At 33.0% G+C, this 18239-nt stretch overlaps 1 protein-coding gene across 1 annotated transcript; it reads left to right on the top strand.

Annotated features, from left to right (window-relative positions):
• The first annotated feature begins 2562 nt into the window (after positions 1-2562).
• On the top strand, positions 2563-18237 carry LOC129233746 (translin-like). Its single transcript, XM_054867724.1, has 7 exons — positions 2563-2671; positions 4506-4579; positions 6497-6590; positions 11317-11413; positions 12927-13042; positions 16437-16516; positions 17890-18237. Exons 2-7 carry the CDS (start codon positions 4508-4510, stop codon positions 18130-18132), a joined length of 702 nt encoding a protein of 233 aa, XP_054723699.1. The 5' UTR covers positions 2563-2671; positions 4506-4507; the 3' UTR covers positions 18133-18237.
• The last annotated feature ends 2 nt before the right edge of the window (positions 18238-18239 follow it).

Genomic DNA, 18239 nt, shown 5'->3' with positions numbered 1-18239 from the left:
AGAACTATAGATAAATAACTAAGTGATACAAAAGCAAGTGTTTGTAACATTCATTTCAATTTTTTGAAAAAATGTACTGGCACAGTGCAAAATTTATAAAAAAATTATTTTATAAAATTTATATCTTAAGCAATAATAATAGCTTCAACAAATGCATCAAAATATTTTATTTATTTATTTATTTATTTTGCTCTCTACAAAAGTTTTTTCGATCTGGCTAGAAACTTGTGACTCAGTTTTTGTCGGAAAATTCAGTTGAAGACATTAATAGTACTTTCATTAATATATTTCAAGAAGTTCCAGACATCATCTTTTATAGGTAATGAGTACTAGTAACGGTTCATGTGGGTTCTCGAATTTAATAAGAAAATCACTTATCTGAAGATATCGATGCATAAAATCAATGTGTAGAAAAACATGACTCAGAAACAAATAGTTGCTGTATATATGTAACAAACAAATGAAATCATTGATGTTGTATTTAGTCCCATCCATAAACTTTTTCTCTTCAAACATATGCTCTTTTCACTGATAATTGAGATATATCTGAGACTAGGAATTTAGGTGTTTAATTGTTAATTGATCTGAAACGATGATGATTTCATATCTCCAAGATAGCTATGGATTCTTCAATAAATTGTTGTTTAGCCTAACTTTAAACATTGATAAGTTTTATTCATGAGACAAAAAAAAAAAACTATTTGTGATTGTAGCAGGCAGAAGGAGAAAATATCTTGTAGTTATAAATGGATTATTGTATGTCGATGCATACGTGTTCTGACGGATAATAGTTTGGTAGTTTTATCAATATGCCATAATATGCATTTTTGCCCTTGATAGTAGAAAGAAATGTGATCTGCTTTCCATTGAAAATTAGATTCATTGTGTCGCAAATGTTGTTTAACTGGCAATTTTTATTCTGAACAGAAAAGCTATAACTAAAATAGACGAGTTTCACTACAGTGCTGCACATGTGTCAGGGGTGCCAACCCCAAAAGAGCAAGGACGCACCCCCCCCTAAATATCGTGAAGACCCCACAAAAGCAAGAAACCCCAATGAGAAAAATACCGTTCAAAACATCTCCCCCCCCTCCCGTAAAATTTCAATGGCACAGTCTGCGCCTTCACGCCCCCCCCCCAAACAGTGGGCCACCCCTGCATATGTGTACGAGCTGTGCACAGAAGTGACCCAAAATCAGAAAATAAAGACTTTTATCAACGAAAGAAGAATATTTTTCGAACGTAGATTTAATTATACAGAAGCCAAACAGCTTCACATACAGAGGACTGCGTACAAAGCGCCTTACCTCCAGACACACTCAGCAAAGATTTACTACGAAAGAGAAAGAAATAAGACCCACGGCTCCGGACACTGGCATGAATCGAACACGCGACCTCTAGCTTTTAGGTATTCCTTTTCATTCTTTTTTTTTTCTTTCAAAACAAGAAAGAAAAAAAAGCACAGATTTCAATTTTCTTTTCATGTGAATAAAAAAAGAGTTCTCTCCCCTCCAAGCACGGTTCTGCTCCTTTTCCCTCCCCTGGGTGTACGCTTGACCAGCGTCAGTTTCTGTGTACGAGGTACGACTGGTTAAAATGCCTTTTCGATACTATTCATCTTGAATTTATCTATCTCAAGTAATACACGTTATAAGGTACTTTGTTATAAGAAGTATTGATGCAATAAAGGTTCATGTGACGAAATCTGAGAATGGCACAAAAAGGAAATTTTTTATCCCTAGATTTTTCATGCACCGACGTGCTGTATTAACGTCGTATATGAAATATGCGTATTCAATGATTAAATACGATTAAAAATACATAGTGAAAAAAACAGAGACGTAAATATTCGAAGTTTAAAACGAAACCCCGACTTTGACTCTGACTTCGTAGCTTTGGCAAAAATTAAAACACGGAGTCAAAAGGACTGACTCCGACTCCTTTATCCCGAAATAAATCCGACTCCGACTCCGCAAACATGAGCAGATGTGCGGACTCTAAGGTAAATGACCGATTCCAACTCCGAGTCTTTGAACTAAATACCTTCGGCTCCCAAATCTGACTCTTTTATCCCAAAATGAGATTGACTCCGACTCCGCAGCCATGGTTTTAATTGTGAAATAATTATTGTTAATATGACTTGTTTTTATTTTCACTCTAAAGTTTTAATTTATGTATTCGCAACTCCAATAAACTATAGGGGCGCTGCAGTCACTGTCTAATGGCGGTTGAAAAAGGTAAAACAAACAAATGCCGTAACTTATAACTTGCTTTGACGCTTAGTGAATGGCAGTAATTTTTCATCGTGTTTGTGAGAAGCATTCTTTTTCTATTCTTCTGAAATCACATTACACCACAAACTGTCTGAAGCCTGTAATTTACCCCCAAAGAAAACACATGGAATGCAATGTTTTACCTTTTTCTTTAGTATTGTTTATCACCGCAAGGTAGTATATTCGAGCTCTGGAGTTACGAATTGGAAATGAGAAAAAAAAAAAAAGTTTCTACGATGTTCATTGGATGGCGAGGTAGCTTCTCCATCCAGTGGATAGCTCAGTCTTTTTGGACGGACAACGTGTTAACTGTAGCCGGCTGTATGAAATCGGCATTGTTTTGTTTTCGTTTGTATTGTCAGTTTGTTGTGATTTCATATTTCGTCTTCAATCTTCAAGTAAGTATGATTTTCTTATGCACCCAATCAAATTTGTTTCACATTTTCTTCTGGACGATTAAAACCTCTTTAAACAGCTGTCCGGTCAAAATTACAACCTGATTACAGAAACAATGCAAAATTTTCTGCTGCTGCAAGGTGTGCCGTAACTAAAACCACTATACCAATTGAATACATTGATTATAAGGTCAATGACGATATTGTTTCGTGCACTGATCAGGTAACCTAAAACTATTCACTTGCAACCTGGTGATTAAACAGCAGTTTGGCATTTAAATAAATTATTGAACCTTTCATGTATCATTTTTCCTATTATCATATTTGTGTTTCAAATAAAATAATTTTTTTGTGCATTTTATTTTCCGGATGAAAAGTATCCGAAATTCAAAGAATTTTTTACTTTACTAACTGATCCGTAACGGCAGCATGTTCATTTTCAATTAATTTAAAAAAAAAAAGCCATTATCAATAAAACGTTGTCACCAAACTGGAAGTATTAACGGATACTTACTTGCTAACTTGAACTTTTGGAACTAAAATTAGGTTTAATATTAATGGACATTTATTACTGTCTCATTGTTCCTGAAATTCATATTGCTCGACATGAACCCCCTGGTACTTAAATGCATGTGTTCGCGTTTTGGGTGATTCTACAAAATACATGTTACCCTTCTCAGTCTTTCGGTTAACATCGAAATGTTATTTGTAACCTGATATATATATATATATATGCTTAACTTTTTCATAAGAATCAATATATTGAACATCTAATTAAAGGTATTTCCTGTAGCTTATGAATCTGAAGCTTTTACTCTCAAAATAATGAAACAAATTCTGAAATTAAAAAAAAAAAAGATAGAGTTTAAAAGTTACAGGCCTGACAGACAAGAATTTTTTTTTTTGTAACTTTTGATCTTTCTAATTAACATGATACGTTAAAGCAAATATTTCATTTGTGCATTTGAGGACTGAAAAAACAAGATTTAGCTTTTGTTTTTAATTTAGGGAGCTTGCAGAAAAAAATGTTGTCTCGGAAAAAAAATAACTGCAGTGTTACAATTAATGAGTATTCTTTGAAATTATATTTCTTCTGTCTATTTATTAGGTTATAACCATGTGATAAAAAATATAATTGTCATTTGTTATGTCTGGAATTTAATAAAAACAAATTTAATTGGTCATGTTCACAATTTTGGGTAGAGTAAACGACAAACAAAAACTTTTTGGCATTATAACCGGGTTCTCAAGAGAACGGGAAACCACAAGAATCACGCACCTTTCAAGGGCGCCCATATAGGGGGGCTCGAGCCCCCCCCCCTGAAATTAGGACTTTCTTGCTTTTAGTACTTTTTTCATTGCAAAAATGTAAAAACATTTCTTTTCCAGTCATTAATGAATACGTTATTAAAAATGTGAAATTTTAATGACTCTAATCCATCCTGAAATCAGTTTCCACAGGGAAATATCCAGCTAAACTACAGGGAAAATATTTGAGCCCCCCCCCCCTTGCAACTTTGTATATGGGCGCCCATGACACCTTTAAAAGAACTCTCACTCCATAAATATTTCGATGTAGGACTTCCTCCTGATTTTGTCACATCTGTTAAATTGTATAAGATTCAACTCACTCAATTTTTAAAAATCTCACTCTTATTTCTGCTTAGGGTGACTTATTTTCACTCACGTTTTTCTTTGTAATGGGAACCCTGGTAACTAATATTTCTAATTAAACAAGATATGTAAAAGATAATATTATTACTCTTCGATAAATAGAAAAACTGCATTTTATATAGGCATTTCAAATTAAATATGTTTTCCCCCTCTTTCCCTTTAGCCATGACACAGAATTATACTGAAATATTTTCTGTATTCCAAAAATACATGGAAGAAGAGGAAAGTGCTAGAGAAGTAAGGTTTTTTCTTTCTTCTTATGCATATTTAAACAATTGTGTGTTGATCAGTGTTAGAAATAAGTATTTTAATCTAGTCTTCAAAATGCTGCTCAAGAACCAAAAGGAGAAGTCTAACTGCCATCGGCCAGACGCTGTTAATATCTGTAACAGCGTTCTCACACCCCATGTATTGAACAATTAAAGAAAGTACTGTAAGAGGCTCTATATCACGTCTTGTTGGCATTGCAAGTGTGCCTATCCTCCCAAGAGCAGTGGTGTACGCCACGCTGAAAACACCCTCTACAAATTTAAATGGTGTAGTCTGCACCCCCCCTCCTCCCCCCGCTCAATCACGAGCGTCCCTGACATTTGCATTGCTATAGGCTACAGAAAACAGAGTGTAAACAAGATGATATTCAACCTTTATTTCATTCGGGAATTCTAAATGTTATTTCTGCAACGTTTCTTTATGATTTTTGCTTCTTATCGACCCCTCTATCACCTCTTAAAGTTTTGCCCCAGAGTTCAGAAACAACCTTTATATTTATAGCACATTAATTATCAATGACATTCAGGTTGTAACCTGTGTGAAATAGTTGTCACATGTAGCCCGAATGAAATAAAGGTTGAATATCATCTTGTTTACACTCTCAGTTTTCTGCAGCCTATAGATGCAAATGTCAGGGACGCTCGTGATTGAGCGGGGGGGGGGGGGGGGGGGGGGGATGGTGCAGACTTGTTAAAGCTTTAAGCAGTTTTTATAAAGAAACATTGGTCATAATTGCATATCTGACGCACTACATGTACACAATGCCAGAAGTTGATGGATGCAAAGCAGGTAAAAAATTTATGATGCAAAGACAATTTCATACAGCATTTTAGTTTTCAAGAAAGGTTTAAAGTGGTAGTTGAAATACATGTGTCGCAATGACAAAGAACTCATGGTTGCAATAGCGAGCCATTTCGACAAACCTTCATCATTCATTGCGCCTTCATTGAGACGTATGTATTACAGCTGCAGACCACAAATTTCAACAGCCACTTTAAATCTTTCTTCAAAACTGAAATGTTGTATGAAATCGTCTTTGTGTAATAAATTTGTCGCCTGTTTTGCATCCATCAACTTCTGGCTTTGTGTGCATGTATTGCATCAGATATGCAATTGCAACCAATGTTACTATATGATTTTTGCTTCTTATCATCCCCTCTATCACCCCTTAAAGTTTTGCCCAAGCATTCAGAAACACCCTGTATATATTTTTTAAATAATGTCACTAAATTAAGCATGTATATTGTCTGTTTAAGGTTTTTTTTTTTGAGTGTGCCGTAACTTTCTGAATATTTCATCAAACTTTAAAAGTAAGACATTATTTTAAAGATTTTTTCACTGCTATCAGCAAAATATAAACAAACGTCAATTTTTGCCTGTATTTCAAAATATTACTTAAAAGCTGTATATGAATTTCTTCTGTTGAGCGCAAATGCATTGCACTGGTTAGCTAGTTCAACATTATTTTCAACAAAGTATATTTAAACTGTTTTGAATGTACAAAGATTGTTGGTGTTGAAATCGAGTATGAATGCATTTTCAAAAGAACGCACTGTCTCATTCAACAAAATCTTGTAATTTTGTTGGTGGTAATTGATTAATCAGAAAAAAAGAAGGAAAAAAAAAACAGAAAACCATTGCTTCTGGCACGAAGTATAGTTTTGCAAATATATAATAATATTTTCATGAACATGAAAAATACTTTTTAAACAGATTAGTTCATTATATGTTCATTGCGGCAAGTAATCCTTGCTTATGGTTTATCTATGTCCTTTTCCTTGTTAAAAATATTAACGTAGGCATTATGAAAGCATATTAATTAATCTTTCAAATGTAAGTGTTGAAAATCTCTGATAAAACAAATTGCTTTTTTATTTTTTGTAGAAGATAAGAGAAATTGTTAAAGAAATTGAGCAAAACAGTAGAGAAATAATTACTCTTCTTCAAGGTATTCATAAGCCTCAAGGATTGTCACAAAGTGAGTTAAATTTTTCTAATTTCCACTCCCTCCTTATAACTGTTAATTAGTGCAATAAGTCATGTACTTAAATGTACAAATAGTAGCATTTGTTGAATACCAAAGTATGATTGTTAAGTTTTTATACTTCAATTAAAATATTTTATTTCTTGGATCTCAGTATTTCTTTAAGATTTTTATTGAGGAAGAAAAAATATTTTTCTGCTATTCAAATATAACTCAAAAGGGCTTGGGGTGCCCTTTTGAGTTATATTTGACTCAAGGTGGGGCCCTTTTCAGCTTGTTCTCCTTTACCCCATAAAACTTACATTACTCCGATTTCATGCTGGGCCCGACAAAAACAGGGCCCATAGTTGCTGATCAAATCTCTCGTCAGCCCCCTATTTTGCAAGATTTTCTTTTGTATGACTACGTGTCTCACAGTGAGATTAAATTTTTACATTTTTCATAATAAAATTAATAATCAACTATAGCTTAAAGTTTTGAAACCCAGTTGCCTAGTGGTAGCATTTCACACTTCCAGGCCGCAGACCCGGTTCTATTCCCGTATTGGGCACAATTAATCAACTCTGCTTTTCTTTTCTTCTGTAGGTTGATGAAATTAGTACCAAGTAGTGATGGACATAATTCAGTTCTCATAATCGAATCACTCAATTATTCAGGATCATTCAAGAACTCGATTATTACATCTCAAGTTCTCGATTACCGCATCTGGAGATCTCGATTATCTCTTTCCGGGTTCTTGAGCGATGGTCTGTTCGAGTTCTCGATTATCACTTTCCGAGAACTCGAGCAATCATCTGCTTAAGTTCTCCATTATCACTTTCCGAGTACTGGAGCGATCAACTGCTTGAGCTCTCACTTTGTGAACTTCTCGAGATGTTGAGTTCTCGAGATATCAATCACTCGAGCAATCAACTGCTCAAGTTCTCACTTTGTGAACTTCTCAAGATCCTGAGTTCTTGAGGTGTCTATCACTCGAGCAGTGTATATATGGATCAATTTGATAATCGAATGAACCTCTGAGTAGTTGTCTTCTGAAGTGATTCAGTTGCAAGGGCGGATCCATCATTCAGGAGGTCAGAGGGCTGGTTTTGAAAAGTTAATGTTTTCACATATGAATGGGCATGGTTTCGTTTGTCTTCCGAAAAAAATTGCATTGAGTATATATCCTTTGACCTTTCTCCAGAAAAATTTGGAATGACGGGATGCACTGAGGTGTTCACTGGGGAAGTGGCTCATGTGCATTGTTGCTATTTTGTCCACTTTTTTGTAAAAAGTCCGGGACGCCGGAAGAAAATGGATGAAATGAAAAATAAGCTGATTGTACATACATAAATTTATTGTTATGGTTTAATAATATTAGTATATTACTCTAATAAATTTTCTATCATGAATTAATCATTTAATTAAAATAGAATCATTAGCTTTAGAATTTCATTATTCTAAAAAATTTTTTAATTTCCCCTTTGTGCAGCTAATTTTAGATCATAATTTACTTAAAAGTAATAAAATTTAACAATGGGGCATGATTCGACTAGTATATACAATAGTAGAAAATGAACTCGATGGGAAAGTCAAATAAAAATGCTTGGAAATATATATACAAAACAAAGATTTATAGACTAAAAATATTTTATAACTGTTATATTTTTTGAGTTTTTATTGATGTCACCAAATAGCAAAATATTTATGTACTCGCATATTTTATGGATATGTTGATGTCATACAAATTAAGAAAAATTACTACTTTAGTAGGTTTGTGGGTACTCAGAACAGTGTACCGGAATAGGCTATAATAGGCAAGAGAGTAGATACCTTTAAAAGGGTCATTAATCTTCATTCGGGAATGGGGACTAATAAATTGACTAGGAACGGCCTAGTCAGAGCCAGTTGCTGATCATCACATTTGTATTTGTATTGCAAGAACAGATTTCACTTCATGCCAACATTTTTTAAAATTAATATCACGTAGTTTTTCTTTCTTTCTTTCTTTTTTTAAATATGATTTTTAATGTTTTGAAACTCCAACCTTTAAAAACTTTTTATTTCTACTTTTTAATTTTATAAATGCACTTATTATGGGCAATGAACCTCCACATCACAGATAAACATCATAAAATTTACAACTGATGTGTTTATAGTGTTTCCTGCCAGTGCAAATTGGCCTACATTGGGCAGACTCGATGATCCCTCAAATTCCGGATAAAAGAACACGAAAATTACGTCAAAAAACAGGATCTCAAACGCTCCTCTATTGCTCAACATTGTTGGCCTTGCGGTCATAATTTTATTTTTTCTTCCGCCAAAGTTATTCACGAGTGTTCGTCCATTCATGATTTAGATTTTTGGGAGTCATATTACATATGGAAAAATGCTAATTTAATCGTCAATGATTTGTCTAGCACTCCCCCTTTTCCTAATGTTTGGAAGTCTGTTATTTGATTTATTTTTTGTCCGTGACGTTTTCTCCTGAGTGCAACTGTCCTCTGTAGTTCTGACGTAACCTTGACGTCATCGTTTCCGGTACTGCTCTCATATCTTTTACAACTCGTCTCTCATTCCATTGTTCGCCTCGACTGTGTTTTAGTCGGGTTGAACCTGTCTTTGTTTTTAATTGTACTGATGATGGCACTTGTATTTTAGAGTGCCGAAACAGCTGTTTGCTGGTTTTTTAACCTTTTTTCATTCTGAATTTGTACTTTATATACGTTGTCATATTTTATTCACTATGCAGTACAAAGTTTTCGACTACTTTTTATGTAACTGATGTGCTTGTTTTATAGATGCTATTACATGCATTATAATTTATTTTGACACTCATTTAATTTATTAACACACTTACATAAACTGCAACTGATTTTACTTTTTTTTAATTTTAACTTTAAAATATTTTACCATCAATTATTTATATACAGATATAATTATTTTTTTTAATATAATTAATATTAAAATATTACTTGAATAAGGAAATCTATATAATTAATTACTATTTTCCAACTTCCAATTTTTAATTAAAAACTTTAAGTTTACTGATGAAGTGGACGAAATGGACAAAATGAAATTTTGTCCGGGGTGGAAGAATAGGACAGCCCTGGTCATGTGGCGCAAAATACGCCTTTGAAATTCTTAATGGATGTTAGTCTTTTTTAGGGAATATCCTTATTGAAGGGGGGAGGGGGGTCCTGGGTGAAAAGATGCGCCACCACATTTGAGAAATAGATACCGCTGTGATTGAAATGATTTTGTGATCAAATAAATGCCTCTTGAATGTTTCATTCAAATAGTGTTATATAATGAAATGTGTGCTGTCGAATGCTTGATTATTGAATAATTCTAGTAGTCCAATGATATGTTTTGAGTGAAAGGTGTTAATGAATGAACACGTGAACAGGTCTGTGGGTGACATGGGTTGTGTTTATTAATTTCTTAATAAAACAAGTATTTTACTTCTCGTGTGATTTATTCGTAGGGGATGACAAAAAGGGGGGAGGGGTGTGACGCAAACTGCGGAATTGTAGTTTTTCGGGGATTTTGTTTTTTTTTTGGGGGGGTGGGGTGTATTGCAATTTGGGAAGAGCTCCGTAGATGGTTCACTATCGCTCTTGAGAAGGATGGATTTGGAATAGTTTTAAAATCGAATGATTGCTTTTTGAGTGGGTTATTTGAATAGGGTTATAACTGAATGTCGAATTTTGGATTATCAAGAGATTCCTTGATAATCCAAAACATCTTTTCGAACAAAAATTATTAAGGAATTTTTATATGAGCAGATATAGGGGGAGGGATGGATTGTGTGCTCCGGTAGGGGGCCGTGGTGGCCTGATCGGTAAGGCATCGGACTTGTGACCGGACGGTCCCAGGTTCCATCCTCCATGGTCGAAGATCCACCGTCTTCATTAATGGTGGCTGGGAAACGTTAAATATGCTTGTGGTCACAAAGTCCTCCAAGTGAAATGATACCTCTGGGGGTGCTGGACCAGGGATTGAGCGGTTTCTGGTCTGAAAAGAGCGAATCAAGAGACAAAATATTCATGAACTTCAATATGCCTGTTTAATGAGTCACACTTGTACTTTTATTAATGCGCTCGGAATACCAATCCTCTGGAAAAAAAGAGAAATATTTTATTCTTCCTCATTCCTCCTAATCAGATAAATGTCAATTTCCACTTCTCTCAACAACAACAGTAGAAAAGAAAAAAACAAAGCAATAAACAAGAACAAATGAGTCCATTTGCGCAGAGAAAAAAGACTGATTCCAAAATTTGTTTAAATTATATTAACTTCTTGCTTCAGCACCAGAAGTCAAGCGAAAGAATCACATAGTCAAGGTTGGCCCATTGCCAGTTTACTTGCCGCTACCCGTAATCCTTCGAAATTTAAACTAATTCGATTCCAAGCCAATCCTCCCAAAGGCCGGACCCATAGTTTCTGATACGCTAACAAGGTCTCTCGTACCATATTCACATGTGCCCCGTGTTCACATGAGCCCCCTTTTCCTCTACCTTCATTTTTATTGTCTTTTCATTTTGTTCTATCACTAGTATTTGATGTTTATAATATAAAATGTGTATTATTCAATTATATAGTATTTTTTTAAAAAACTTTTGTATCCTTTCTTTTTCATGAAGTATAAATTTTTGTGCTTTGAACATTCATATTTTTTTTATCTTCATGGAATTATAAGAAGTATTTATTTATTTAATTTTGACTAATTTACATTTAGTTTCAACTCTATGTCAGAAGGGAAGAGAACAGTTTTGCAACATCAAAGTACTATTTGGGAAGCTGAAAGAAATAATTCCTGTCGATCAGTTTCACAGGTAAAATTTCCTTTTCTGTTAATTTATTTTCATATTGAGGACATAATTTCAAATTCTTAAGAAGGATAAAAGTTTTTTTGTTTCATAAATGAACATCTTAATAAACATACAATGTATATTTGCTATTTACTGCATACTATTTTTGTAAATAATGTAAATATTCAAGCAAGTAAATTATATTTTATGCCACAAAATGATTTGCAGCTATTTACTGTTAATTATTTTTCTTGACGGGTTGCAAGAATAACTACAGACCTTAACCCATTTCCCGTGTGCCTTTTTTGACTGTATCTTAGGGATTGTCTATAAATTATGTCCTGCTTTGAGGGGAACTGGCGTTCATGAAAATGTGACTAGAGAGGGAGGGAAGAAGTGAGACATCCTTCATTTTTTTAACAATTTGCTTATGAAAAATAATATCACATGTAACAAAATAGAGGGGGAGTGGAAAAGCAAAGTGTAACATAGGGGGTTGTGGGATCGAATGTGGTGAGAAAAAAAAGTTTGACATCATGGCAACCCCTTACCCGCTTATCAAAATTCAATGATGGTGTCACAGCAGCCAATTAAATCGTTGAAACTGAATGAGGTAGAAAAATGGGTTGAATTTCATTATCGGCATTTAAAATTTCAAACAAAGGCTGAATACATGAATGCTATAGTTTTCAATAGATTAAAATAATACTGGAGTAGCACTGTTCCAAATGCGTTGCATTATATTTCAGCATTTAATTAACAAAAGTTCTTGAAGTTAAAGTAGGTACCCATTGGTGGGAAATATTTTGATACTGGAGATTTTGGCATAAGTGCCAAATTTTGGCCAACTATGGTTTTATTCTGGCAAGATCAGCCTAGCCGAAAAAGTTTAATGCCTAGAAAATAGTCATTATAATGATACTATTGAACTTGCACCTGCCAAAATATGATATAATTTGTGGTGAACCAGGGTATCAAGCTCGGATCAGGAAGCAGTCTGAATGGAACTGCTTGCAATTTCCAAAGCTGGTGAGCAATTTAACTTCCAAAGTAAATTGTTTCAAAGCATTTAGTACCAAAAGGGAGAACCACTCTCTTACCAGACTCTTATCAGACACTCTCTGTTGTTTGAAGGATCTATTTCCAACCCTGCAATGCTATGGGATTCCAAACTGTCAATGTGCTCTCCACATGCCCTGCAAGTTTGTATCAATGCTCATAGACACACAGTGTATATCTACAGAGATCGACAAAAATAGTAAAACCTTAGGAGCCAAGAAGAATTTGGAACTTGCCTTAAGTTGTAGATTGCCTTAAAATGTGACCTCATTTGAAGACTAAAAATTCTTCCACATATTTCTTTTGCAATAAACTAGTTGTAATTTTTGACTATGACTGCAGTACCACCAAAGTAAATGATAAGTTTGCGCTTGGATTTTTTTTTCCTATTTCTGGTTTAAAAATCAAAAATAATTTGCCTCATACTTTTTTCTGAAAGAAATATCTGGTTTTAGTAAAAGTGGAATTTCTTTTTCAGGTATCATGATCATTGGAGGTTTGTAACCCAAAGACTCATATTTTCAGCCTCTTTTATTGTCTACTTAGAAAGTGGAAAACTTTTGGAAAGAGAAGAAGGTGCTGAATTTTTAGGAGGTCAGTATCTTGAATTCATATTTTCAGTAAGTAAATGGAATTTTTAATGAAAGTCATCAAGTTTTAAATGTGTTTTGCTTGGTCCTTACATGGTCGATATATGAATACAAGTTCAGATTGTAGGGAAAAGTCATAAACTTCAGTTAACTCTCGATTATTCGCGGAATAGGGTGGCACGGTAACTGCGGATAAGCAAAAATGGCAGATAACGCAAACAATAGGTAAAAAATGCAAATCATGAGTTTTAAAAACATTTAACGACAATTTTTAAAAATGAAAAGACCCGCAGATAATCTGACCGCCAATAATTGGGAGTTAGTGGTAAAAAAGTGTAAATATCTATAAGTACTCTTTTTATACAACCAGTTCTTAAATTTATTATTAAATATTGTTAAAGTTTGAAATTATTTGAGAATACATTATCATAGTTTGCATAAAGCTTAAAAGCATAGTAAATAAGAACAATCTTTACATAGTAAAATATTCTTTGTACTATATAGTCTTACAAGTTTTTTTCTTGTCTATTCAGTGATCAGAACATGCTACAAAACTAAAATTTGATAGTGAGCAGTGAGTTAAAATTTGATAGTGTTGTATATGAGTAAAAATATTTTCTTAATGATACAACTACTGTAACATTTAAACTGACACAGTAAAGATAACAAACTCTTCAATGCAATCGGTAAAGATGTATATGTTTCATTTAAAGAGTTTTTTTGTTGAAATATGATATTTGTTCTGCATTTGTTAAAGGTGTTCATATGGCTCTGGACACAATTGAAGACATTTTTAAAAATACCGTAAAGTAAAGAAATATAGTTCTAAAAATTTTTTGAAAATTCCATGACACAAAGAAAAGACTAGTATTGAATCATGGGAAAGTTTTGTTCTGAGACATTAATAATATTTTTGAAAATAATGAAATGAAAAAAAATTGTTCACATGTGTGCCTTTTTCCCCTTTATTAAAATTATATTACAGTGTGTTCATATAGAATAATTTTAATTAGTACTTTAGTTGTATTCATAAGACTAATCTTTACAACTTTCAATTCAACATTTGAAGAAAAAGCTTCTATAGAGATTGGCACTGGAAATTATAGTTAAGAATACAAATAAAGTGCATATTGAAGAAAGAGATTCACTAAGATAGGTATCAAAGTAAATATATGCTTTTAGGCTCATATAATGCATACCAAAAAAAAACACAAAAACTTTATAAAATATTGTAATGATGCATGACGAGTAGAGACGTACCGAGTACTCGGTACTCGGCCAATTTGCCGAGTACGCGGTACTCGGCCGAATTCTGATCAGATACTCGGCCAATACCGAGTAGTTGCAAAAAATTGTCCAAGACAGATACTAAAATTTATTAAAAAAAAGAGCAAGCATTATATTCTGCAATCATTTACAGTTAAAATTTATAAGTCAAATTTAAATTTTGAGAATAATGAAGTTTGTGGAATAAATCTTTATTTTAATGTCCCCAAAGTTAATAAAACTTATTTATTAAAAATTATGCAAAAAAGGTATGTATAGAAAATATGGAATTTTTATATTAAAAATTTATTTTTGCTACAAACAAAAATTAGTTATAAAAAATATAAATTACCTTTGCTTAAAAAATAAAAGGAAATAAAACAACGTTAAAAGCACACTGCAGGAACACTGCAGACATGTGTTTTGGCATTACAAGGAATTTCTTTCTCAATGCACAAAATGGGAGCTCGTGGATTTAAAGGCATCCGACAAAAGTCAGATTTTTTTGTCGTATGTCTTTACATTCTTTAGCTCACATGTTATGCACTGAAAAAGACGTTCCTTGTAATGGGGGGTCAGAAACACGTGTCTGCAGTGTTCCTGCACATTTGTTTTATCTGCTTTTAAAAATTATTTATGTTTGGCGGACTAGAACTATAATCGATTGGTATACAGTGAAACCCCTCCTAACGGGCACCCCTCTTATGCGGACAGTTTTTAATTCCCCAGTTCCAATGCAAATAACATTATTAAACCCCTGTCCTGCGGACACCTCTTTATTGTGGACAAAAAAAAATTGTCCTGTTAGTGTCTGCATTAGAGGGATTTCACTGTAATTTGTTTTAATTCAAACTTGATTAATCATACCTTTTATTTATTTATTTTGAATTTTAAATATAATTTTTTTGTAAAATTTTTGACACAAACAAAATTGTTTATATAATGCGTAATTAAATTTCAGCAGGAATTTAGTTTTAAAAACTATTATATGGACAAGGAGGTTTATACTACTATTCCAATAAGTTCAATATTCATCACATGTGTGTCGGTGGTTCTTCTTAAAACATAATTGGTACTTGGTAACTCGGCCGAGTCGTGAAAGGCCGAGTACTCCGTAACTAGGTACTCGGCCGAGTAGTGAAAGGCCGAGTACTCGGTACTCGGCTACTCGGCCAAAGTGCTACTCGGTACGTCTCTAATGACGAGTATGTTGTATGAGAGAGAAGGGAAGGCCTGCATGAGCTCTAGGCCCTACTATGCTCTGATCAGGCCCTGGTCATACACTTATAAATCCTACCAAATTATGAAAGTTAAAATTTTTTATTTTAAATAGTACTTTCATTTTAAATCTCAGTGTAATGTTTATTCCATCTGTTATCAAATTTTGTGTGTTTGCTGATATCTGGTGTAATACTTTATATGTTAAAAAACCAAAAACAATCATTACCATAATATGACAAAAAATGAGTTTTGAAGGAAATATTTATACCTTTTGAAATGTGCATGCCATTTTTATAAAATAGTACAGAAAAATTGAACATAGCAAACAAGCTATTTTTTTTAAATGTATGGTGTGAAATTACTTTCAATAATATCAAATTGTGTGGGATAATTGAACATGAGAAGTTAAATGTTTTGTGACATGACATTGAATTTCTAGCTTTATTAGAAACAGAATAATCAAGATCATTCGATTTTTCTTTGGTCCAGGGAATAGGTGTATGATGTAATTTTGTGAGAGAAAAGTGGGAGTTCAAGCATGACATTAATATGAAGAAAATTGCAGAACAATCCATTCTGTTATCTCTAGAAATCTGAAAAAATGTCTGACATTGAAAATGTCCTGTGATTTTTATCTGTGTAGTTTAGCTGTATAGTTTTTAGCTGTATAACGGAGTGTAAAGCTTGACCACGAAAAGAAGGTTAATGACCTTGAAGCGAAACATCATTTGTACTGGGTAGAATCTGCCAGAAAGCACCGAATAGTAAAAGGCATGGTCTCGCTAATCCTATCTATTCCAAAATAATAACAAACAACCTATTACAAATGATACAAATGATGTTTTTGCTTCAAAGTCATCTGCCTTCTTTTCGTGGTCAAGCTATACACGTATTGTTTTTTTCCTCCCCAGTTAGTGCAAATCCAAATGATGCTTTTCACATTGAGTTAGATGACTTCCTTTTGGGATTGCTTCTTTTAGCAGATGAATTGGTAAGTTTAAGGCTTTACTGTCTTATTTGTACCTAAACTAGTATTGCTCCCCTCCCTCCTCCACAAATGAAATTTTTCCGTTTATGGACTGGGAAATTCAACCATAAAAAAGTAGCTTTTGAAACTAAATGACTACTTTTGAGACAGTTGATATGTTAATAAGTCTAGTATTATTTCAGGAATAACTATTAATGTTCTCATTTTGTTTTAAATGATTTGAATTTAGTACTTGGAGCTAATAATTTACATAAAAAAATGATACTTTAATTTTTGTTTAATGCATTTGAGGAAGTGAGAAATTTAGAAAAAAATTTCCATGAAAGCCTACTTAGGACTGCAACTTTAAACGCGTTTTACTCAAAACTTTAAAATTTCCACTTACATCCCTTTGCTTCTCATTGCTTCAATTAAAATAATTTGCTCTTAAAATTTCATTCTTGTATTATCTTTAAATTAATAGCTTTGGAAAAAAATCATTGCTATTAATCTTTAAATTAATAGCTTTGGAAAAAAATCAGTATTGTCTACATTATTTTGATGAAATGGTGTTAATTTTTTAGTTGAAGCTCAAGAAAGAAAGGAGCAAAAATTGCTCAAGTGGCAAACTTTTAGCTTTGTTTGGTGCTTTTTTTCTACCCAATATGTATTAATGCATCTAAACCACGTTTACAGTTGTGTTTTTTATTTTATTTAAATTTCTTGTTAATGCTGTATAACCTCCTCCAGAACCTGTGTACTATACAACAATAAAATCTTCTGTATAGATATTATTTGCAACCTGTCTAAACTTGCATACAACATAATGTAAATTGCCTTTTAATTTATTGGTATTTTTCTGTCTTAAACTTCGATAAGACAATATTTTTCTCGAAGGTGATTTCTTACTCTTTAGAAACAATATTTCATTTTCAAACTCTGGCAAAGAAATAACATTTTCTTATTTTTTCTACTTTGATTGACTTCTAAATTATCGTCTGAGTGGTTCATAATTCATATAAATATATATGAAAAGAAAAGAGGAGGATCAGTTTGCTGGTGGATAATTGCCCTGCTCAAGGTTACATTTCACGATTGCAGTTTTTTTTTTTTTTTTTCATATCAATTTTGCAATTGCAAAACTTGTGTGTTATACTTTTACTATAAATTTTAATAAAAGCTTTTGAATAAAATGTGTAATTTGTTTTCTTTCCTGAATGTTTCTGGTCCACACATTCCAGTACTAAAGGTTCAACCAAAATGTCCCTAGACATACATATGAATGTTTAATTTCCTTCATGTATTTGCAACTAATAACTTTTTTTTTTAATTCATTTATTTTCTTAGTTAATCTTCTGTTTTTGTATATTTCATTGTAAATGAAGTTTTTCCTGCAGACTAGGCTGTCATTGAATTCAGCCACATATGGAGATTACAACCGCCCAGTGCAAATATCTGAGTTTGTGTCAGAAATGAATGTTGGTTTCAGATTATTAAATTTGAAAAATGACTCGCTGAGGAAGAAATTTGATGGTTTAAAATACAACCTGAAGAAAGTGGAGGAGGTAGTGTATGACTTGTCGATTCGGGGGCTATTGCCATCGCAGAAATTGGATAAAGAAACAGATGGAAGTTCATGATACATGTTATCGCCAGATCTGAAATTGTTTAAAAGCACTTCATAGATGTACAATTTTTTTAACTAGAAAATTGTTTTGTATGTATGTTTTGTTTAATAAACTTTTGT

The sequence above is a fragment of the Uloborus diversus genome, unplaced genomic scaffold, assembly GCF_026930045.1.
Source record: "Uloborus diversus isolate 005 unplaced genomic scaffold, Udiv.v.3.1 scaffold_682, whole genome shotgun sequence".
NCBI lineage: Eukaryota > Metazoa > Arthropoda > Arachnida > Araneae > Uloboridae > Uloborus > Uloborus diversus.
This window is presented reverse-complemented; position numbering and strand designations above follow the sequence as displayed.

Excerpts from the sequence above, each read along its gene's own strand:
- LOC129233746 (XM_054867724.1), top strand. The coding sequence starts at position 4,508 with ATGACACAGAATTATACTGAAATATTTTCTGTATTCCAAAAATACATG. Across the intron at positions 13,043-16,436 it reads AGGTGCTGAATTTTTAGGAG|TTAGTGCAAATCCAAATGAT; the intron begins GTCAGTATCTTG and ends TTTCCTCCCCAG. Across the intron at positions 16,517-17,889 it reads TTCTTTTAGCAGATGAATTG|ACTAGGCTGTCATTGAATTC; the intron begins GTAAGTTTAAGG and ends TTTTTCCTGCAG.